A 23,875-nucleotide genomic window follows, 5' to 3' on the forward strand; every position below is an offset into this window, starting at 1 on the left:
TCCTTTTCCTGATTTATACGCCTTGCCAGACTCCCTCATCGAGTAAAGCTTTGCAACGAATGTTCGCCGACGATGCAAGCTATACCGAGTCAATGCAGATCAAGTTTGTCGTGGTTCAAACGTGTTAATGAGATTGCTAAGGTTATCTCCTCTGGTATAGGTGCACTTTAACCCTTTGAATACCAACTACACATATATATGCGTAATTAATGGTCGTGCTCTTTGTACCACTGATGACGTCATCAATTTAAATGTCATCAGATATTCTTGATAAGCAGATCGTAGTACTAGGCTAGGCCTTTCCGCACAATGGTCAGGTTTAGATATCGACGACATTCCGACGTCGCAAATCGAAAAAAGTTATCAGTTTTGGTGCAAAAACGGTGGTAAAATGGTCCACTACGCCTATGATTGATCAAGGTCCATTTCTAGGTTTCGCCAGTAATTAACATCCAACTTTCACGGCAGCCAGAAAGAAAATACAACGCAAAAGTTAGCCAGTGTAAAAGGGCCGAGAAAAACAGAAAGGAAAGGGGCAACAAACAAAATTGAGAACGGTTAATGGCAAAAAAAAAAAAAAAAAAGTCCAAATTTTGGCTTATGCGCATGCCCGGAATTGAAATTTTGCTCAATTTTGTACCTAATCCTCGAAAAATCTCTCCTTTTAGTAAAAAAAAAGCTTTCTTAGCAAAACTTAGGCTTGTTTAGCGTCATGGCGGCTAAAAAGCCTGACTAAACGGTTAAAAACGGTATTTTTTGGTTAAAGTTTAGTATTCAAAGGGTGAAGGTTGAGGCCGTTCATATGTCAAGATAGGGCTATATTTACCATATTTCGATTATTGCTGTCCTGTGTGGGACGGTCTCAACAACGAGTTAGCCGACAAATTACAAAAAGTACAATTAGGGTTAACGTTATCACCAAGAGTGATTACCATTCTGGCGCTACCGCCCTCCGCAGTAAGCTAGGGTGGGATAATCTCTACATCAGACGGAAAAAACAAAAATTGAAATTAATGTTTAAAACTATGAATGACCAGACTCCGGAGTACCTGAAAGGCCTATTTAAACCCTTCAGCAGGACTATGGACTTAGAAATATTGAAAACAAATTAGCTTTCTCCAAGCCCCTGGCCGACCTTTTGAAATGGAGTTTCTGCTACATTGGGGCACACTTGTGGAATAGCCTTCCATCAAGAGATTATCATGTTGCCTTCCATCTAACTTCAGAGCCATTAGATGTTCTATTAACTTTAAAAATGAAGTTAATTACCTATTGTTTTCCTCGTACTGCCACACGGCAACATGCAAATCAGTTTTTTTATTTTTTATCTCACTCTTGTTATACTGGTGTCTTTGCCGAGTTTAACTTAAGTGTGTGTATGTATGTAATTTTATCGCTACTTTTGAGGGCAGGGGGAGGGGTGGCGCATTACTTTCAGAGCTTTACCCGGTGTGCGCTGAAAGTGCGGCCAAACTCGGAAGTCTAATCGAGGTAAACAAAAATCCCACACCAACGACTGGAAAAGCTATTAATTCGCAAAGTTATTAATGAAGTTTTCGATTGGTGTTCACCAATCAAGTCGAGTTGACACGGCATTCATCTGTTTGTTCGTGACGCTCAGGGCCTACAGTCTCAGTAGAATGAATGACGTGTCCCCCACCCTCCCCTCCCCCCGACCCCTGATCAATGTTGGAAAATGCCACGTCTTTTTTCTTATAAATGGAAAAAAACTGATTCCCTAGTTGTAAGTGGGGTAAAGGGGACAACTTGCTTGGTATCGTAGCATTTTCGCCTGGGATTGTAGCTTTCATTTCAGCCGTGACAAGTGCGTGACTTGTCTTGTGACTTATCAGTGACGGGAACTCGTGACCAATTACTGACCTGTATCTCTACAGTTCATTGTTTCAGTTTGCACGAAGTGTTTTTTTAAGTCAATCCCCGTGTCAAGCATGCGGTTATTTCGTTTGTCTATAGCACCTGGTAGAAGAGTCCCGATTTCATAATCTCTCGGATTTTTTGTCGAAGAAATGGCGCAACCGAAATTCCACTGAAAAAACATCTGAAAAAAAATTCGCTTTTTTGTGCTATGGGCGCTTCTAGGAGTTCATTCCAAAATAAAGGTAAGTAAAAGACAATGTTTGTAAATAATCAGTTTTTAAAGCTCTCTGATTTCTTCTTCAGGTCGAGCTTTACAGCTCTACCGCACACTTGATGTTTGAACAATCAAATAACAAAGCATATTTTAGAGCAAGGACTTAACTGTTCATATTTCTCATTAAAATCTACTCAAGGCTTCTAAGCAGCGAAGGTACATTTTTCCTTTTCAGCCAGATCATTAATGTTCTATTTGACTGACATCGCTCACGTTCACAGTGACAGATAAAATAAATGTTGAAGTGGCTTTATGACGTGATGTCATGTTTGTCACGTAATCATTTCCTCCAGTTTGTGGGACTAGTCGAGGTGATTTGCAAAGTTAAACGTTTTGCGATACATGGGATATATAAAAGCCAAAAGTTCTCACGAGTTCACGCGAGTGATCACGAATGACCACAAATGGTCACGAGCGACCACAAATGACTACGTACGAGTGACCACGAATGATCAACGAGTGAGGTTTTATCGATGTTATTGTGACGTCATTATAAGGTCCTTTCATCAAAATACCGTATCTTCTCGATTAAACGCCCCCAGCGTTTATTTTAAACTTGACTCGAGGATCAGACGTTTAGAGACTTTTGCAGTTTATTCGAGCCTGGAGTTTACTGGCGTTTTAATTCATTATTTTTAGAGCTTTAAAATATCTTATAATTATACCTAAAGCTTACTATAACCCGAATATAAATTCCTTGAGAGTCTATTTACGAATCTACGTGGGAGACCCAGCGTTTATTCGGGACCCGGCGTTTAATCGAGAAAATACGGTACTGTGACCTATCAAGAGGTTATTTACTAGTATAAGACAAACAGAGAGAGTGACAGGCAGAAAAACAGACCACTATACCCAACCTGATCCAACCAGACAGACAGAGGCAGAAAGGCAGAGAGATAAGACAGACAGACAGACAGACAGACAGACAGACAGACAGACAGACAGATAGGCAGAAATACACAGAGCCACCATACCCGACCTGGCCGGACCGGGGAGACAGAAAGGGAGAAAGACAGAGAGATAGCCAGACAGAGAGACTTAAACAGAGAAATAGACAGACAAACGGACGAACAAGCCACTAGGCCAGCAAAAAGACAGACAAACCGACAACCATTCAGTACCTCCTATATCTTACGTTTTCATTACGGTATTTTCAACATCTAGGCGTGTCAAGTGTCGATCTGGTAATACTATGTTTTATCACCTTCATTAGGTTCGTCCGCCCCCTACAACACCTATGTGACAAACAAAACTGGCGGCATTAAACACCTTTATGTGCGTCTGCGAGATGATAAGCTTGGTGACACCGAGACATACACACAACTTACAGGTAACAGGCCTACTGGACCAATTGAAGGAAGTCCTCAAAAGCAGCGAAAAGAAAGGCTATTTCCGACTCTGATCCAAGCAGGATTCTGTTTGCTGCAGCCTGGAATTCCCAAGCGGTTCAGCGTTGTGAGTCGTGCCAGTCCCCCGATGTACGCCTCGGTTCATGATGGTTATGACTTGTGGGTGACGGACATGCTTGTGGATCCTACAGAATACGGATGCGTCGCCATTATGGGAGACAAAAATGGCATCAATATTCAGCCATCGAATCCTTGTCCACTGTGGATACCTCATACACAAGGCGATCCTATTCCGGAACAAGCCATGCAAGCCAATAAGGTCAATTCATCCAGACAAATGTATTTCGGGCGCTCCGAAGGGAAGCTTTGCTTTGTGGAAACCAAGGATGGCCGGTTGGACTTCTGGCGCGCTATGTTTGATGAATACACGAAACAACTGAGCGGAGATTTACTGATGGACACCGGATTTGACGTGATTGAAGCGAGGCGGGGTGATAAACTGCCCCCAAACACTCTTCAAGTGGGCGGTGGCTATGTGGGTAGGTATATCGGGGATTATCTCTGTCCGATCAACGTTCACGATGGAAAGGTGTGGGATTTTCAATCCATATTTAAAATAAGCAACAAAAAGGGAGACATTGTCGTCATGACTAATGATCCGCTTCTCTGACAAGAAAACGCGATCAAAAGGGCACCGAACTGTGTATAAAGTCATTTAAAATAATAAGAAGCAAAGTGTGCTTTTTTGGAAACTTAAGTTCCTTAGTTTCTTCGCTACGGTCGTGTAACAAAATTATTCCTGTGAATTAGTTCGCGGGAATTAATTTTGAAGAAAGTGGAAGAGTTTATACGGTTTCGAAAGTACTGTCTGTCTTTCTTTCTTTCGTGTACACGCCACTTCTTCAAGGGACATGCACAGCAGTGTCTTTGCTGGTATATCGTGTTTTATCCCTCGGACGTTCATGCACACACATACCTCCACCGTCGTACAAAGGGGTGGGAAGGGGGTGGGGGTGAGTTGGGCGTGGATGGAGCCCTCCCCCACATCTTCTACTTCTTCGCCAAAATACTTGTTTTAAAGGAGCTCAGTCACGGTATTTTGAGTTATTTATCTTAGTAGTCAACTAAGATGGTACAACACCGAAAAGATAATAATAAACCATAAAGGAACAAGGATGGTTAAGGATAGAGAAGATTAACACAGATTACAAACGACGAACTTGAAAAATTTTGGCTAAACTTTACAAGATGAGCAAACCGTGACGTAGCTCCTTTCATGTGCTCTGTAAAATTGAGAATCTGGATTCTGGAGCGTGTTACGCGTGGAACGAAAGACGGAGGAAAGCAAACTTCCTCCTGACTTCCCTATTTTAGAAGTTATTTATCTGACTTCCACCCATCTAAACATGAACAAAATCAAACACGTGAAAACTCAGTTGATATTCTGCAAAATAATGCTTTCTCTTTATTTACCTTATTCGTTTACAAGCGAAACGAATGAATTTATATATACCAAACAAAATGACCGTACTTGGTCATTTTTTTGAAGAGGTTATCCAGAGTACATAATGCCATATATTAAAATATTATTCTTCACAAATGGAATATATAGGTGTATGACGGTAATAAATAAATATATACAACCCATGTATGAACAAATTTAGGTATACAAAATTTTAAGAAATTACTGACCTGTAGGGCTTATATTCGAATTTAGCAAGACATCAATTATAACGTGTTTAAGTCGCTTATTTTGTGAATATTTGTCACTTTTAATGTGCACATTGTCGAGTGCCTCCTTAAGAAGGGCTTTTAGAAATCTGTTAACCAGATAATATATACCCGGGTAGATAACGCAAAGACATCCTGGGCGATACCGAGGTTATTAGTTAAGCAGACAATATCGGCCTACCATTAAGTCTAACTGTTTTACCACATTAGTATTTACAAGAAACGACTTCACTTTTTAAGATTTTAACACAACTTTTAAGAGATTGAAAAGGTCTCAACTACGATGGAATAAAAAGAATAATGTGCATTTGTTAAAATCTTTGCAATCAGAGTGGAAGGAAACACGTCACCTCAGCATAATACAAAAACTTACCAAATACAAGATACCATTTCAGGTTACAAAGCTACAAAAATACAAAGCTTGCTTTATAGAGTGTTTCTCTTAAAGATAACTTAAACTACACTTTTTGAAAGCTCTTAGTTCATGACAATTCAATCCAAACTTAGCTTAAACACTACCACGAAAAATAACCAGTAGCTGCAGTGGCCAAATACTAGCCAATATGACGCCGGAAATACACAACATTTCATTTCAAGAATACCTTTTTATACTTTGCTCGCTTTCTACAAACAATTCTTGTCTGTTGCTACGCAATTATTTTACATAAACCGAAAACGTCTCTGGGTTAAACTAGTTACTCCACTATTTCTGTAGCTTATCATTGTCTTTTCCCATTTTCCTCAGTCAGTGTTTTATACCCAGTGTTGTTCGTTAACACTGGGCGTGACAGGCGACTTTACTACTGGCTTCTGAGGAGGAGGATTAAGTCTATCCCTAAAACAAAATCAAAGAATGGAATTAGCACCACATAGCGAAATAGCTAAACCTGGCAACAGTTGTTGTTGAGAAAGGTACACAAGGTGAAAAAAAAAAAACGATCCAAACAATTCTTCATACAACTTAGACTATATTACGTTCAGTAAATCTAAGAGACAAAGTAGCTTGGGCTTATAAGTACCTACCAGAAGACATCACTCAGTGTAAACAAGCGATAATTATTTTCATTTGGATCTACGCCGCTTATAAGTTCCGTAGATGGTGAGAAAGCCGAGAAGTCCTATGAGCGGTATAAGAGTAGTCTGTCTAGAGGACGTCTATTTTGTGTTATAAAAGTTCGTCGAGACCGCAAGCACGATAATAACCGCGGGGGGTTGGAACGATCGCGTTTACACACCGCCCTCATTTCCGCGCTCGCCGAAAAGCTGCGGTTTTTTAGAGCTTTGCATCTGACCCAACGCGCTCGTCCTTAAAGGCTGAGGCATACTGGACATGATTTTTATCCAACCACAAAGTTAGCCAATCTTATACGTAAAGTCAACACACAGCAAACACAAACTCGTCGGAAAACCGCTCTATCACCAAATTCTGCTCACCTTAAAGACTTGTGGCTTTTTCTCGAGTAAAGGCTTCTTCCTCGGTGGCCGTGAAGGTTCAGACTTTTGAAACCCTGTGAAAGAACGCAAAGACCAAGTCAAACAACGCACAACAATTTCAAATCTTCAACACTGGCGAATTAAGCCAACTCTTCTCTCCCCTGAGGTTCAAACTTTGTCATGTAAAGTGGGTGGTCTATCTTGTCAGTCTGTAAATTCATGGAAATCTGGAGTGTGGCAATTCAAATGAAACCCTCTGAGCAGTCTGAGCAGTAATTTCATTGGATAATGTTTATGATGCAGTAAAAGGTAGTTCTAAGTTTTAAGTCTGCTGATGAAACCCTAGGGTGTGACCATTCAAATGAAAGCTAACGAATAGTACTTTCATGCAGTACTGTTAGTTATGCTGAACAAGTTCGTTCAAACTTTCAAGTCAGTGGACGAAACCCCGCTGTGTGACTATTCAAATGGAAGCTACTGAATAGTATTTTCTTGCAGTACACTTCGTCCCCAGATTATTTTGGAAGCGAAATTTGTGTTAAAATTGCGCTTCAATGGTATGTTAGAAAAGAATATTCGACAATTAATTTCCCCTTATGATAACGATACCGCCATAAACGGACATCAACTGGATGCAAAACCAAATTCTCAATACATATAAAACCGAAGTCTATCTCAATCGCTAAGGAGAGTTCGTATTTTGACTAACCTCTACATCCCTCAGGAGAGTTTGATACTCTTCGCTCTCCTCGAGCCACTTGGGAATCTCAGTAGATCCCTCATCAATGGCTTCTTCGATTCGCTTTTTCAGGTGGGATAACCTTCGAATTTCATCGTTTACCTGTAACTGAAAACAGGAGTACAAAAATCGTTAGATTTTGTTCACGCTTCTTTTCCAATACTGAAAAGCCTGATGTCTGTTATGAGGGAACTAAAGCTTGGGACCAACAGAGGATGAAGGCTCAGAGAGTTTATTCCCCATCATAGCTGTTATTACCAAGGTAATCCCTCCAAAGCTTCAATTAAGCTATTTTTGGATTGAGTTCTGTCCCAGTCTTTCCGAGGATTTTGCCACGCGCGATGCGTGGATTTTCGTGGAGGATGACATTGCGTGTAAAGTCGCCCCGGCTGTCCACGTAAGTAAAATCCGCGTAACAGGATTGGCTATTTGCAGACTGTCCTGGGTTTCCCGAAACCGGAACTGATGTAGAAATACCTTGAGAGGGATTCCCTTGGTAATAAGGCCTATATGGGGCATTGTCCTCACTTGTTTGGACTCAGTAATGGTTTACCAACCTGTTTTGCTTTAGAGGCTTCGAGGTGAAATTCCAGATCCATAGCTGTGCGCACGTGGCCTTCCTCCAAATGAGGGTTGAGCTGTTGGTACGTCTGGATCCCCTGCCATGACATCGGACGCTGTAAGTGGAAAAAGAAAACAAGACCAATGTTATATCGAATGATGCCATTTTGGGCAAGCGGAATATATAAGTACAGCTATCGATGCTTACACTCACGGAACTTCATGTCACGACAGAACTCAGACCTTAATTTTTGTTTTTTCAGGAAGACAAATATCGAGATAACAATTAACTAAAAAGAAATAACAATGGTTAATGATTTGAGGAAGTTTCAAGACGCGACTTCGTTCAGTCGCTACTTTGAATTCAGACTCTTGCAGATTTAAAATTGCAGTTTGTTTAGGTCATTCCATATTAAAATTACCTTTTTCCTTCGCATGCTCGTTCTTTCGACCGACATTCTAACGAATGGACTGCCTTCTGTTTTTCTCGTGGTGCAGTCTGAATTGCTGCGGTTTAAATTGATGTCGTAAAACAGGCGGCTCAACGACATCATGGGCAATTCGTCATCTACTCCCTGTAGAGGAAAACAAATGACAGAGATCATGAAGAGAAAATGTTTTTCTGTAGTACGAAGCGACTAGGAGTATTACCACTACCACCCTACCCCACCCCCAAATGGGATGCTGATCCACCAGAGCTTACTCCCTCGGCCAGAATTCTGGACTTCTGCCAAGTTGCACCAACAATTTTCAAAACTTAGTAAAGGGTTTGAACCCAGGAGTATCAGTAGTTGGCATAGTGTGAAAATAACTGTTGTTGGTGGCTGACGTTCGACAACCTGAGCGGAAGTCATCTTCGGAGTCTAGTCTTGACTTCGAAGATGACTTGTCGAAACGTCAATCACACGGACGATCACACTACACAGGCCAATTTTCAAAACTCTACAGAACTCAGACGAATCATGCTCTACACGTCTTAGCGCTGGAAGTTAAACGAACACTGAGTAAACCATTCCAGATGCTACACTTACGTGGACTGGGAACGAACCCAGCGGTTGAGGATCGGAAAACTTCCGCGAGTACTTAGTCTTCAACATCGGAGGTCTGGGCCGATTCATGGGCGATCTATCAAAGTCACTGTCTCTATCCTGAAGAGACCCACCGCTGATCACACTGTCACCCTGGGACTGCGCCCTTTCCACCGGCCTTCCAGCGGTATGTTTTCGGACAGGTAGACTTTCCACCACCTGGTCGAGCACCTCTTGGCTAACTGATCTAAAAGGCATGCGTTCAAATCCAGCAACCGCCGATTCCAAGCTAAATGTCGAGCCTTCGCACTGTTTGAGTTAAAAAGAAAGATGGGGAAATGTGTGTTAGAAATGCAATCAGTAAAAAGAGTTTTTTTGTTTTTTACTTCGCCATTTGATTGTAAACTCACCCATGAGCTTGGTCGTAAACTGCCGCCTCGTTTTGGCTCAAGAACGCTGTCCATTGATAGCGAGCCAATCGGCGGCGCCGTAGTACTGCGTTTGCCATGCTGATACTTGGCAGCCGCTGACTGGAAGAACTGCAGGCAAAACAAAATTCATGTTAAGCCCGACAATATTTACGCCATGCATACTGAAGATGCCAATCAATGCAAATTGGACGGTCGTTTATTTATTCAGCACCGTGAAATGTCGTTTTCAGGGTACCATTCAATGCTTGAAAGTGTTTGGGCGGACTTTAACTCGAGAAAAACAAGGCACATAACAAGCGACAAAAGCAAAATTTAGGAAGACTCCAAGGAATGGGTACTGAATACGTTAATCTTTAGTAGTAAGCTACCTGCAGAATTACGAATTAAAATGCGGACTTACAGCACAGCTCAAGAGGTTGTACCATCGAAATCGCACTGGAGTTTGAATGTCGAAATCAGCAAGACTGATTTGCGCTCCACCCTGTAATTAAAAAAAGTAGTTAATTAACTGGAAAAAAGGCGATTGACGCCTTACAGAACATAATCTTCCGTTTTCCGCTTTCAGACTCTGACGCTCTGTCACTCTCGTAAATTTTACGGACCCACCCCTCCCAAGCAGAAGTCAAAGCGTCAACCTACCAGAAGTTCTTCCGTTTCATAGTTGGTGACAATAAGGACGTTCACTTGGAGGGTTTTGCTGGTCAGCTTGCTCTACAAGAGAAAACAGATATCAAGATCTAAATTCTCCTTTGCGTAAAACTACACAGTCAAGCGTATTAGAAGATGGTCACTGCAAGGAAACAGTCCAAATTCTGACAAATAGTATTGCAAGAAAGTAGCGAGACTAGCAAAATCCAAGATGGCAAACTAATTCGTGCGCCAATAATACGCCTGCACTGCAGGCTATAGCGATACCACTGCGGAGAATCTGCATGTGGATATTGTGACGTTTGCTGCTCCTCTTACCTCGGGAACAGGAATGTGGAACTGCTCTCCAAACACAGGGCTGTCTTGGTAATCACAAGGTTTCGTTTCCAAGAGGCAGCTCTCACTGGGCGCGCTCGGCAAAAGCACTGCTTTCGCGAGCACCGCCTTACAATGCGTCGAGTTGCCGAGAGCCTTGAGACCCTTCGCTTGATCAATACACACGACCAGAGCTTCGCGATCCACGTCGTAATTCAGCCCAATTTTGATTTGCGAAGTCTCCGAAGCATCCTCGTCGAAGTCGCCTCTTTGCGCCGCTTTCAAATTCTCTTGCGACGCGTCGAACACTCCGCTGTCCGCCGCCACGGATTCGTCCGAGGGAGCGGCTGTGACGGGTCGTGTTCCGGTCGGGGGAAGGTGGATTTCGCAGTGTCTTAGCGGAAGCGCTGGGATTCCCTCCGTGATGGGAGACATCGGAATGAACGGAATGGAGTTGATCGATTCGCTTGATTTTGAGTCTGCGGTCAATAGTCGAAGTCTTTGTTGGACAGGTATCCCTTCAGCCTGCAGAAAGATGAGAACAAATCAAATCAAGAAGAGAGCTGGATTTGGGAGGGTAGGAAGAATAATATGACACTAAATTCTTGAATTAAACAACCTCAAACGGGGACGGGCGGGTAAATAATTTTATCAGATAGTTCTTTCACGATCGTTGGCTTTCACAAGCGCATTACTTGGCTAAAAGAATGACACAAACCTGAGGCAAAGAGCTCCGTTCCAAGTCAGTCCCATCCAGACCAGCCGTACTCTCTCCCTCACTTGCCACTATACGAGCAGTGGCCGGCGAGTGTGTCGCAGAACGATCGGAAGTACTCGGAGAGATCGGCGGCGAGTGCGTTGAGGAAATCGAATCACGTGACGAGAGCGAAACCTGGGACGAGTTGCTGGCGCTGGGGTGATTCGCTCGACCATTAGTGGGCGTGTAACTTGTAGCAGCACCTGTCGTCCGCACTTCGTAGATCGGCTGACACGCGGGATCTCGGGACATCCCTTGAAGCATGTCAGTGACGCGTTGATGGAGCTCGCGAAGGTTGAACGCGTCGTTTCCTCCACTGTGATTCAGGTCGGGGTAGTTGAGCGAGTTTACGGAGCCTCGGCTTGAGGCTGATAAGGAGTCTCGGCTCCCAGATAACGATAGCGATCCGCGGCTTGAGCAAGAAGACACTGACGGGGTGCTGCCCGAGATACTGTCAAGACGAACAAATGAGTGTAAATTACGTCTTGCGTTCACCAACCAACCCTCACTAATGATTACCCTGCACGAGGCAGTTTTGTAGATAAAATCTCATTGTAACGCATGGAAATGAAAGCCATTGAGCAATTCCAAGTAGTGCTGTTTATTTTCTGTTTGACGTTTTACTGAGCTTTTACTGAGTGGTTCTGCCTTTAATCAAAGCTAGTAGACCAAATCTTAGCGTGCGACTATTTACATCAAAGCCACTGAACAGTTCTTTTATACGCCGGCAGTGTTTGTTACGATGTACAAGGTGATTCTAACTACCTGAGGTCATTGGATGAAACCCGTTTGTGAGTACAATAATAAAGGGCCGTGGTCGTGACTTTCGTGTAGTACATGCTGTTATGCTGCACAAAGGCAGTTCTGTTCAGGATAAGAAGTATCAAAAGAAACAAAATCTTACTTTCTCAACTGCATGTTCAGAAGGTTTGTCAGTTTGGTTTGTTCCGTAAGCTGGTGAACCAACATCGACTTCTCGGCCTGCAGCTGGATTCTGTCAGCTATTACTCGGTGGGAAAGTTCTCGAGCCGAGTCGAGATCAGCTGCAAGTTTGTCCTTCTCCACTTCAAGTTTTTGCTGCAAGAAATGGTAGGCAAACGTTAGTTCAACAGAAATGCAAAACAACCAAATGAAACCGCCGTGACCGAGGACTCTCGCATAAACTTCATAATCTGTACAATTAGATCGTAAGATACATAATCGTTCCGGGGAAGTTCCGACTGTATCCGAAGTTCTTTCGTCACTGCTATCCCATAATGCAACGCGCATGAGCTTGATAAAACTCCGAATGTCACGTGACCCAGCATTTCCCAGTGGTGGCTGTTGTGTGAGGTTCTCCCAAGACGAAAGTTTTGAAAGGAAACGAAATTCTCTCTCTCTAAGAACTTTGCAGAAAAACATGCCTGAGGAGACGTTTCCTTACCTTTTCTCCTTCGCTTCTCACAAGAGAATTCAGGCGACGAATTTCTTCGAGCAGAACTTCCTTTTCTTGAAGCAACATGGGCCTGGAATTGTTGTCATCCGCCATGACCTGGGTAATTTTCTCGTCCAGGCGTGTTATCGCGGTTTGAAGTTTCGATTCGTGTTTAAGAGCTTCTTTATACTCTGCTCTTAATTCTTGTTTGTCCCGTCTTGGGAGCTGTTCAATGGCCGAGTCTGAACCGAGGTCTGTTTGGGATCCAATACTTGTTCCAACACCAGTGGAGTCATCTCTGACCTGAATAAAGGTGAGGTGTTCATTACAAATGGAGAGAAAGACGGTTCCAATCGGCGCTTGGTATTTAGGCATTGCGGAATGCACAGATCAACACCTCGCTGATTGAATTCTTTAACACAATGACAAATTTGTACATGAAATTTAAGATTACCTACACGCACTATGTTAGTTTTTTTTTTCAAATAAGTTCGAGGTTAATTAAGGTGTTGGTAAAATAAGCTTATCAAATTAAGCTCAATTCTATGGAATATTTGGTTATTATTAACATGAAGCTGTTGACATCGTTCTTACATCAATAATAATAAAAAACAGCTGCACCAGAAAATTAAACTTGTTAGAAGTCAAAGTCAACATACAAAATATATCAATTAAATGAAAGTGTTTTATTTCCCCTCATCCAATTTCAATGAACTCAGTTGACAAATTAAGTTGGCTTACAGCAGATTGCATTATAACCTCATATACAATGCTAATGGCTGTCTCAACTTCCATTTACATGAATTGCGTTGTCCCTGTTTTGTTCAACAAGTATTTTTGTCCATCTTAATTAAATTTAAGCTCATTTAATAGCCGATTAAGAGATTATCATCAATCTAGATTATTTTTAATCCTTAGGAATGAAAAGGAAATGCCTTTTGACCACAGGAAAAAACACTTTGCCTGTTATGTCCGAGCGAAAAACCTTTTTGATATTATTTGCTTTTCTTTACATCAACAACATCATTGATTTAAATTTTCCGTTTATCTATTATGCAGCTGACATGTTATTTTTCCTTAAAACATCAAAATATTCCAGTGGAGGCAAAAACAAAGAGAGTCATCAACTGATAGACGTTGACTTGAAGCAAACATACACACATATATAAACAGAAGTAGGTAAATAAATTTAACAAACATATAAATTCATTAAATAACTGAAACGAAATAATTGCATTATTGAGATTAATAGAGTGCTAAATCAATTTAATTTCTGATACCACTAATTAATTGATTCCAACAGCAAACTACTTTCAGTTAACTTGCAAAACCCCATGCCCGGATTGCTCGAAAGGAGGATAATGCTGTCTACCAGATAACTCACTATCCAGCGGGTAAGCATGGTTTGTTTTGATATAGTAACACTTATCCACTGGCTAGCAGTTTATCTGGTAGATAGCTTTATCCAGCCTTCAAAAAACTAGGCCCAGGTGTCATGTGCCAAACGTAAGCCAACCCAAAGAGGTTAGCAGTGACCACTTGTCTATTGATGCTAACATTATACCCACATGCATCAGAGAATCTCCACTACGCACCTCATTTGAAGAATCAGGTTGTGACAACTTATCCTTGAGTCTCAGCAAGGCTTGTATCAGATCATTTTTCTCTTGTTCTTTGACAAACAATGTTCTTTGCATGCTTTGTATCTCCTCTACTAAAACTTGTACATCCTCCTTTTTGCATCCACGATGGGAAGACAATTTTCGGTCAACTTTTTTAAGTTTTTCGTAGCCTTCTTCCTGCGCTTGAACTTCACCCGAAACAACATCCATTTCTGTTTTGAGTTCTTCAACCTGAGAAAGCAGTAAATGTGTCACAAAAGCTGAACAACTTTGAAAACTTTTTTTATTTCCCATAGTTGAGATAGTTGGTGAAACTGAACATTGTGTTCTGAATATTAAATATAAAATTCAATATAGCTTTAACATGTACATGTAGTCTCACTCTGCTACCTAAATTACCAAAAGTTTGAGGTTAACAAGTTGACCTGTAATAGTCATTTGACAAGCAATTTTACAATAAAATCTCATAAATGTTGCCCAGAGATGATAACACATGGAAGTTTCAATAATCCAGAAGCAGGGATCAAATTTGTCTTGTAAACAGGGATGCACACGTAGCTAAAACTAAGCCAGGTCATAAAAACAAGCTCGCCTGGCTTTTCTGGGCTGCACACCTTTAAAATCACCACAAGGTTTTGTTTACTGGTAAATTTCAGCTGGTGATAATCTCTCTTCTAGCTGGTGAAATTAGCCAGCTCTTAAGCTACATTCCTGTGTAAAAATGCCTTGTTTGTATATCTCATGAGTGAAACTACAGCATCATTCCTGAGGCCTGTTTCATGCTGCCTTTCCCAAGATCAACCAAAACAAAATGTCTGGAGTATTATTGCATACCCTGGACTTGGCTTGAGATATCTCCTTCTTGAGTTGATTCACATCATACTTGCTTGCAATGGAGCTTACTGTTGAATTTGATGAGGAAGAACTTAAGCTGCCTTGTTTTACATGCTTTGGTTGTCCCTCATGGCGTTTCTGCATTTTCTCCAGCTCTGATGTCCAAAACTGAACCTGTGCAAATGTGTGTATAGGATTAGTCTTGAGTTGATAACATTGTTTAAATTTTACTCTTACTAAAGCTGCATATAGTTACACAATATTACTGAACATCTGCTGACATTTGAGTTGGCATGTCTAGACTTTCCTCACCTGGTTACCAACAGCAGAAAATAGAAAAATAACATAAAATCTTTATTTTGAAAATTCATGCTAATCAACAAGAACTTTATTTGCACACGTATTTATTTCTTGAAATTTACACAATATTACTGAACATGTGTTGACAAGTAAGTTGCCATGTTTAGTCTTTCCTAATCTGGTTACCAACAGCAGAAAATAGAAAAATAACATAAAATCTTTATTTTGAAAATTCATGCTAATCAACAAGAACTTTATTTGCACATGTATTTATTTCTTGAAATTTACACAATATTACTGAACATGTGTTGACAAGTAAGTTGCCATGATTAGTCTTTCCTAATCTGGTTACCAACAGCAGAAAGAAGTAAAATAAAATGAACTTAAAATCTTTATTTCAAAAATTCATGCAAATAAACAAGGATTTCCAATAAATATAACATATTAAACATTATTTCATTGGAAACAACTTTTTTAGTAGGGAAATCAAATTTTACCTCTTCACGTGCAACATTTAGCCTTTGCTTCTTGACATCTAACATATTTTGCTTAGCCTGTAATTTGAAATGCAATACATCACAGTTGTGGTCACACTTGTGATATGTTTGCTGCAGATAATATTAGCTATCAAGTGAACTAAACAATAAAAAATACATAATTATGTTTTTAAAATACCAGGGATTCTTGAGCATTCTCTGAGGCATTTAGTATACAACTACTGACTATTTCATAAATAAACACCTGGGCTAAACTGTTGACTTCTTTGATACCTTATTTCCTGAACTTGATATTATACAAAAACATATTATCTTACATGTAAGTTATTTATTGACTTTCAAAAATTGTCTGGGCTATATTGTTAAACATTAATTTTGAAAGCCTTATTTAAGGCAAGGAGGTCAAGCTTGACCATTAATCAGCTCCTTTTTAGTGTTTTTGTCACAAAATACTCCTGTTCCTTTGGGTGTTTAATTTGTAAGGGGGACTTCACATTTGAAATAAAGAAAATAAACTGCAAAGAAACCTTTCCTGGCATGAAATGCACCTAAACGAGTGCACTGATAAATATAAAACTGAGATATTAATAATAAGAATGTTTTGACATTCCCTGAGTTGCGCATGGTAGAACACAAGCAATAACATTCATACCAATAAGTCAGACTGTGCAACTGCCAAATAATCACAGAGCATAGTTTCCCGCTTCTTCCGCCATTGTATTCTAGGGTCTTCTGCCTGTTGCGCACCTAATGGCAAAAAGAAAATGCATCAAAAGGCATTGTCAAATTGAATATTTTCATACAATTCCCACTGCCCTGCAAATGCTTTGAATAAAGAAGCATTCCCAAGTATCCTAATTAATTTAACATGTTTACAAGGTGGCATGCGACTGACCTTTAGCTCTGTGAAAGAAGCGTATATGCAGCTTCAGACAAATCAGAAATGTTTTTGCCTGAAGCTACAATTAGTTTGTGGTATGATTGGAACTATAAATATCTGCCACGTCTATTGAAGAGGCTAATTTTAAATCACCTGATGTGCTGGGGTAGTTAATGAAGCTGCAATTGCTGATGCTTACTTTTGTAAACGATCTTGTGCTATATTTAACAAATTTAGACTTATGTTGGTGCAGATCCAAGAGGAATTTAAGTGTTCTACTTCTTTCACCTAGAGATACCTGTATGTCATGCAACACTGCAGAGAATGTTAGTTATATAGAACATAATTATAATAACAGCCATTTATAAAGGAGAGAGTGCTCAAAAAGGGGCGGAATAGCCACTTAGTTAAGTGACTGAGATCCCAGCCAAAGATAATGTGAGTTAATCTAAAACAGGAAAAATTTACCTGAGAATGAGTCACTGTCTAATGCCTCCTCACAAATATAAGTAGGTACTAACTTAGCATAATTAAGTTATTACAAAAAATAACAAGTCTGTGATGCTGTATTTATACACTACATATTCTCCAGCTTACCAGTACAAAATGCAACAAGAAGAGCATGTAACATATGTAATTGTAAATTAAAAATTGTAAACTAACAAATGACCAAAAAAGTTTTAAGGTTTAATTTGAAGAATACCCAAAAATTAGGCATCCAGGCTACAGTAACTCTTAAAGCCATAATTTAAATGCTGTTATTGAAGTTATCAGCAGCCCGAGATGCAAACCAGGCAAAAGGGTCTACTTTGTATCGACCCTTTTCACTTTGTTTGCATGCCTTTCTAACAAAAGAATAATAATTGTCTGAAGACTCAGCTGCAACAACAGCTATTTGAAAAAGATTTGTGTTATTTTATTTTTTTTCTTTTTCCAACTTAAACAAATAAGTTTTTTAAAAAGAAGTATAAACTCTTACCAGTGTTGTGATCAATAAAGTATCTTCCAAGAACTTTGTCATGGAGCTCTTCCCAACCATATGGCAACTCTGCGTTTAGAGAAGAATGTTAAACAATGGAATGCAAGCCAGGGTTGTCAAAAATAGCCCGTGCAGGTGAAAATCACTCTTTACTTCATGACCTTAGCCACTAACTCTGCTAGGGAATTTGTCTGATTCTTTAGAAATACATGTACAGTAGACAACAAAATGGACAATCTAAAGCTGTCTACCTCAAAGCTTTTAAGCAACCCTGGTAAGAACCTGGTAAGAACTGTGTGTGCAACCCACTTTTGTGTTAGCAACAGAGTACCATAGAGAAAATCAAACTCGAAAAAGTCGCACAGTAACCCAGTGAAAACAAGTTTATCTTAAAAAAATGTGATAAATATTTATTGAACTTGATAAAAAATACCGTACAAATACATTGCTGCACGGTTATTGATTGGTTAGTCTATATGCACATATACTCAACATACCATTTCCTACACAATCAGCAAATGTCATAGGCTTTGTTAACCTGTAAAAAAAAACAATAAAAGTTGTTAGGATATTTTTTCATACAAGTGTTAACATCACCTGAATCAAGTTCCTTCTTATTGTTTTTGCCATGGCAATTTGAAGTAATGCCAGGTGGATGTACACACTGGTATCAATATCCCATCCAGGAAGAGTCCTATTGATAGTCACAAACAGCTGTTACAGGCTAAAAAAGACCTGGATTTTAAAGTTCCAAAAGAAATGTAACTTTACTAAGTCCATCTTGGTATGAGTTCTTTTCATTGCCAGGAAATTACATAATTTGAACATGTAACAAAAGTACATGACATATTGTAACAAATATTATTTTCCACACTAAAATGTTCCTTCGCTAAAACAACGATGTAAAACATATGTATTTTAATTAAAAGTTTCCTGTTCTGATTATCAGCTTGTGTTAATCTCACTCCTGCGAAATTGCTTTCATGTAAATATCTGACAACAATCAATGCCCACAATGTCCTTACTGTACAAATGCATCATCAGCAAATAGGTGAAAAAATCAGAGAAAAAAATAATCAATTTGCAACTTAGGATCAATATGTTGTCACACTAACTTCTCAGAACTATTCTTAAAACATGTTTATGGAAATCAGTTACATTAATAAAAAGGTTTTTAAAATGACATTGTATTTACACTCCAAGTCGCAAAACACGGATAAGCTTTGACCTGATGGGCCACAGTTGGCTCATATGCAGACTTTATTACTTACTTTCCCAATACAATAAACATCTTTAAGCAATTATTCTGGAATTGAATTCCAGACATTCTGAGCTAATTTTACATTTAAGGTTTTAGTTACTGAAGGGATGTGACAGTCATGCTTTCTGTCTTTGAGGCACTCATCTGTTTCAGAAATAATAGTGTACTGGATTGGGTGTTCACAAATTCCTCTTTAGAATGTTTCATATGCATCTACAGTGTGTGTTAACTCCGAAATAGTTGAAATTGCATTAACAATATAACAGCTCACAGACTTCTTGAAATGGTCAATGTTCATCAATCTGTATTTGTTTTAAGCAAGAAAGTTCCAGAACATGAAATTAATTAGACACAAGAATATTATAGTTTCAATTGAACAATACATGGTTTATTAAGTTTAGTGACACTGGGTCAAAGTATATTATGCTGCCTGGAGACAATCTTTACATTTTTTTCCCCCTCTGTTCAGATAGATATTTTAGATATGCACATTCTGAAGACCAAAACATCCTTGATATTACAGTCTTGGGAAGAACCCTTGACAAATATCGCACAGCATTGACAATAGGCCCGACTAACCTGGGCGAACACAATTATTTGAAACAATAATTCACCAACACAAGACCCCTGGGTGGCATACAGAAAACAACCTTATTGCTTTACAGAATTATTTGTGTACTTTGTTGGTAAACTAATGCTAGATAAGAACACAACATATTTACTCAGCTTATCTACTTACGAGCTATGTGGAACATCTTTGGATTTGATGCTCAGGAATTTTGGACAAGCCTTTTGAACCATGGATAACCTTTATGGTAATTTGCATGTATTCTCCCAGAAGTCAAACACTACCTTGTAAATAAGCCCATTTACAGCCAATAAAGTTCTATATCACATCCCCTGTGAAGTTATCGGTAATAATTTGGTTTTGAACTGACCAGGGACTCACATGAGAAATTTGGAAATAAAAACACATTCAGCAAAAAGTAAACAAGGATTAATCCAGCAAGGCTCAAAATAAATCTGCATAGCAAATATCTGGGGCAATAAATTGTTTTCACCACCTGCTAACCTGACAGAGAAGTGATGCATATCTATTGTTGACCTTCATTAGAGCGTAATTAATTGAGAAGAGTGAAATTGCAACATTTGACAACAATATGGTCATACATTCCTGTGAAATTCTGAGGTTGCTTCTGTGGTGAATTAGAAAAACAACTTCCAGCAAGATCTTATAAATCCCATCAAATAAATGTCATTGATTCAAACTAATCTCATTTCCCTAACAAAACATCATTTTTTTAAGCCTGGAAGTCTACGTATGGTCTGAAGAATGTTTCAGTCAGGACATAAGTGCAGAAAACTTCAAATAATTTTCGCAAAGCCACAGATTTTACCATTGGTGACTGTTTCTAGTAACATGTTCAAAGTTTAACCAGTAATTGCCGTGGAGGAATGAAACAGATAAATAATTCAATTACTTTTGGCAGTGTGCCACAGATCAGCCAGCTAAGTAGAATTCTTCTGTTCAAAAATTGTCGAGGTACGTTTTTCCTTAGCTCTCTTCACAAACCAGACCAGAAATGGAAAATACAGTGATAACAATAACCTAAAACGAGATATCAACCCTGCTAGGGTAAAATATTTTAACTTCATAAAATATCATACTGAATTATACGACTAAACAGTTTCAGAGTTTGATTTCAATTTATTTGCCGTCAAAACAATACAAACAGCAAGTGCATTTTCAAAGAAATAAAATAAAATTCGACAACTTCAATATCGTTCGAAGTGTCAAGCTCGGAATTTCCTGAAGTTTCTCTTCGATTGGAATGCGACCGATATGCTGATTCCCCGAGAAAAGGATATCGATATTTAGTGAAAGCTCCACGCAATAATTATAAATAACTTTAGTTGATAAATGAAGTCGGGAAGCAGACACATCGCGTTGTATGAAAATCGACGAGTTTCCCGTGATTTTGCGAATCAAAAGCGACCAGTGACGACATAATTTCAAATAAATGTGCCTGGAGAGAAACATTTTAGACAGGATTTGTTATTTTTAGACGCGGGTAACGTGTTTTTATAAGCCTTCATTAAAAATATATGTTGTTATGTCCTATCTCCAGTTATAAGCTTACTGCGACAAGATGTCCCCTGAAGAGACGAAAAAGCGTCTACAGCGATTCAAAACCGGCAAAAACACAATTCGTGCCTACAAATTTACTTAAAGCGCTAAATCCCAATTATATCTTAAAAGGGCAGGCATAGCTATCGACCAACAATATAGGATGAATCGAACGCGAGCTAATAGTCACGCAGACCTCCTTAGAAACAAGGCTATAACAATTCTATCGATAAGAGGAGACGAGAAACGCAGCATTTGGTCTAGAAACCTAAGTAAGAATGTCTCTGCATCGCCAAAAACAAGACTTTCAGAGAAAAGAACTCAACGTGATCGCATTAGCCATTTCTGGTATTACATACACTTTGACATAACGATTCCTTTCCAGTAAATTAGTTTACTGTACAAGTAAAATCTCGCTGCAATCATAACGTTTCACGCAAACAACACATTTCTTAGCCAGATACGAAATTCTGAGTTCTAAAATGAATAAGATAGAATGGAGATAGGATTTGGACCAGTTTTGAAGGGAAAAAGCTCCTACATAACTGAAATATTTGGGGATAATAAAGCTCAAAACGGAAAGCCGAGAGGAATAATAAAGCGACAGTTACGAATCTTCTGCACGCTATCAGACTTTTCGGGGAGCTTTCGAGCTCTCCAGGAAGTTGTATCCTTTATTTTGGCATGGAGAAGCCTAACAGAATCCTAGAAGTACATTTACAAGGCCGATCTGTCTCGCTTTAAACGTTTGGTCGCTAACAATGTGTAAATTCCATAAAAATAGCGTTAATACTTTTGGATAACTCGCATACATACTTGATACCACACATAGGATTTAAAGCGCCGTGAAATTAGTGTACCCTTCTCGCCCCTAGATGCGGCCATTCGCTTCGTAAAGTAGCTGTAGAACACCCGAATAACAGTTCTAGAAGCAGGATAAAGCAAATGGCCGCCTGAGCTTTGGGCAAATGTCAATCGAGTTGGTCATACTTGCTACGGTTCACTACCCGCTCTGTTACACTCACCGATCGCGAGGGTCGACCCAACTCGTTCTCTTGGAGTTGTGGTCGATATAATACACTCTGCCATCGTAGTCTCTGGCCTCTTCCCAGCCCAGGGGAAGCGGTACTTCGCATGTTTTCTTCTTTGCATTTGGCATGGCGTCGAGCCACACTTCGCAACCGTTCTTAGCCACTTGCCTCCATGTTTAGCGCTGTAAGTCAAACAGCAGCGGTTTCTCCCTGATTTGAATTCGTCAGTTTCGCGGCCATGTCAGTTTCAATAGCATTGTTCCATAATAGAAAGTCTGCCTGATGGACGGCAAACCGCAAAGCCTGCTTAAGCCGAGTACAATTTCGAAGAAATCCGCAAGTTTTCAATTTCCATATGCGAGGTCTCTAATTTTACACGCAGTCTAGTATTTGGACAATTTATTTCTCTGCAGATCGCTGTATTTGATATGTGCATTGTTTGAGCAAATAAACCAATAAGGATTGGGCTGCCATAATAGCTCGCGGCATGGGTTTGCGGTTCAAATCCCTCAAATACTTTGCCTGTGTAACTCTCCGCCCCCGTTGTGAGGCGATTGTTAAGAGACACGCTTGATTGGTCGATTGGATTGCGAGTTATTGTCAGGACACTTGACAGCTTCTCGTTTGCCATCTTGGAAATTCCGCGCGTGCAGTACATTTCATGTTGACAAGTCATGCCGGAACACACTGTGGCTCGCTTTGCCCCCGATATAACCCGGTTTTATCTCGCATAAATAGTTATCAGCAACAAAAACCATCGCGCAATGCGACTAATTCGGACTTAAGAGCACCCGTTATTTAGACAGATTCTTTGCCTTTTCATTCCTATTTGAAACGCTACGACGTGACAATCTTTTCCCTCCCTGAACATTCAACTTAGTTCCCAATGGGAAATGCAAAGATTTTCAGGAATTTTATTTTGGCTGTTTTTATTTTTAACACTGGGGAAGAAAAAGGCACGAACATATCAGCCTGTTGAACATCGTTGTGGGATTTTAAGTATCGCAGACTTTGGCCCAGCACTTTAGCAAGAGATAACGAGACTTTTACCCGTGAGAAACATCAAAGTTGATCGGCGCGTTCCAATCGTTACTTACATACACTTAGCACTTAACTACTGTTATTTATCTGTGAACAAAGTCATGAAAACGCTTCTGCGCTTTTGAGGGAAGTGTGATATTGCATCACAACGCGTTTACGCGTAAGGGATCGGAATCAAGGACCTGCTATGATCTCTGTTAAAATGCTGCGACGGACAGCTACAGGAAATTAGATAAATAGTTACATGTCCTACTCGACGAATTCCTTCGTTTCTTAATCGCTCAAGGGTCAACTAGGGGTCGCCGGTGTTCCTGTATTTGTTCCAGATCTCAAACCCTCTCTCTCCCGATCACGGGCGCGCTCCAGAAAATCGACTGCTGCTTAGCAATTTCCGGCGCGCGTCAATGCAATGAAACCCCTGGGGCAGCCGTACGTGACACACTGCAGGGGTGTGCGACAAACAGGGGGGATGCGGGGGAGGGGGGGGGCTAGCACGCGTTGGGCGCGCGTTTCCTTCGCGTGTCTCAAAAATTGTACTTCATAGATATGTAATTTCCTTTTTATTCAATTTTTAAACTCCTTATTCATAACTTTGCGGTAATTTTTAAATTCTGAATTTTTTTTCATGTAGTCTTAATTTTACGCAGGGCACCCTTTGATACCAGCCTATGGCTGATGGGGCTACCCTGCCTAAATAAAAATGACGACTTGTCATATGATGATCACTATCAAATTGCATACTA

General features: G+C 39.9%; 2 protein-coding genes across 2 annotated transcripts; one reads left to right on the plus strand and one right to left on the minus strand.

Moving 5' to 3' along the window:
• Positions 1-1,756: 1,756 nt before the first annotated feature.
• Positions 1,757-5,148, plus strand: LOC110057653 (uncharacterized). The gene is made up of 2 exons (XM_020764244.2): positions 1,757-2,120; positions 3,366-5,148. Exons 1-2 carry the CDS (start codon positions 2,087-2,089, stop codon positions 4,169-4,171), a joined length of 840 nt encoding a protein of 279 aa, XP_020619903.1. The 5' UTR covers positions 1,757-2,086; the 3' UTR covers positions 4,172-5,148.
• Positions 4,938-22,537, minus strand: LOC110057651 (protein KIBRA-like). The gene is made up of 20 exons (XM_020764242.2): positions 22,086-22,537; positions 18,169-18,209; positions 17,672-17,740; positions 16,465-16,559; positions 15,813-15,869; positions 15,016-15,189; positions 14,155-14,412; positions 12,569-12,862; positions 12,050-12,222; positions 11,107-11,596; positions 10,392-10,913; positions 10,065-10,136; positions 9,826-9,906; positions 9,405-9,533; positions 8,998-9,303; positions 8,389-8,541; positions 7,963-8,082; positions 7,376-7,513; positions 6,667-6,740; positions 4,938-6,067 (listed from the first exon to the last, which is right to left on the minus strand). Exons 1-20 carry the CDS (start codon positions 22,217-22,219, stop codon positions 5,986-5,988), a joined length of 3,462 nt encoding a protein of 1,153 aa, XP_020619901.2. The 5' UTR covers positions 22,220-22,537; the 3' UTR covers positions 4,938-5,985.
• Positions 22,538-23,875: the final 1,338 nt, after the last annotated feature.

This window comes from Orbicella faveolata, unplaced genomic scaffold (genome assembly GCF_042242905.1).
Source record: "Orbicella faveolata isolate gen_17 unplaced genomic scaffold, um_ofav_v1 contig_35, whole genome shotgun sequence".
Taxonomy (NCBI): Eukaryota; Metazoa; Cnidaria; class Anthozoa; order Scleractinia; family Merulinidae; genus Orbicella; species Orbicella faveolata.

Coding starts and splice junctions, on each gene's coding strand:
- LOC110057653 (XM_020764244.2), top strand. CDS start 2,087: ATGGGCGCTTCTAGGAGTTCATTCCAAAATAAAG. Junction 2,121..3,365: donor GAGTTCATTCCAAAATAAAG/GTAAGTAAAAGA, acceptor CACCTTCATTAG/GTTCGTCCGCCCCCTACAAC.
- LOC110057651 (XM_020764242.2), bottom strand. CDS start 22,219: ATGCCAAATGCAAAGAAGAAAACATGCGAAGTACCGCTTCCCCTGGGC. Junction 18,210..22,085: donor TGGGTCGACCCTCGCGATCG/GTGAGTGTAACA, acceptor TTTTTTTTACAG/GTTAACAAAGCCTATGACAT. Junction 11,597..12,049: donor CTGAACATGCAGTTGAGAAA/GTAAGATTTTGT, acceptor TCGTCTTGACAG/TATCTCGGGCAGCACCCCGT.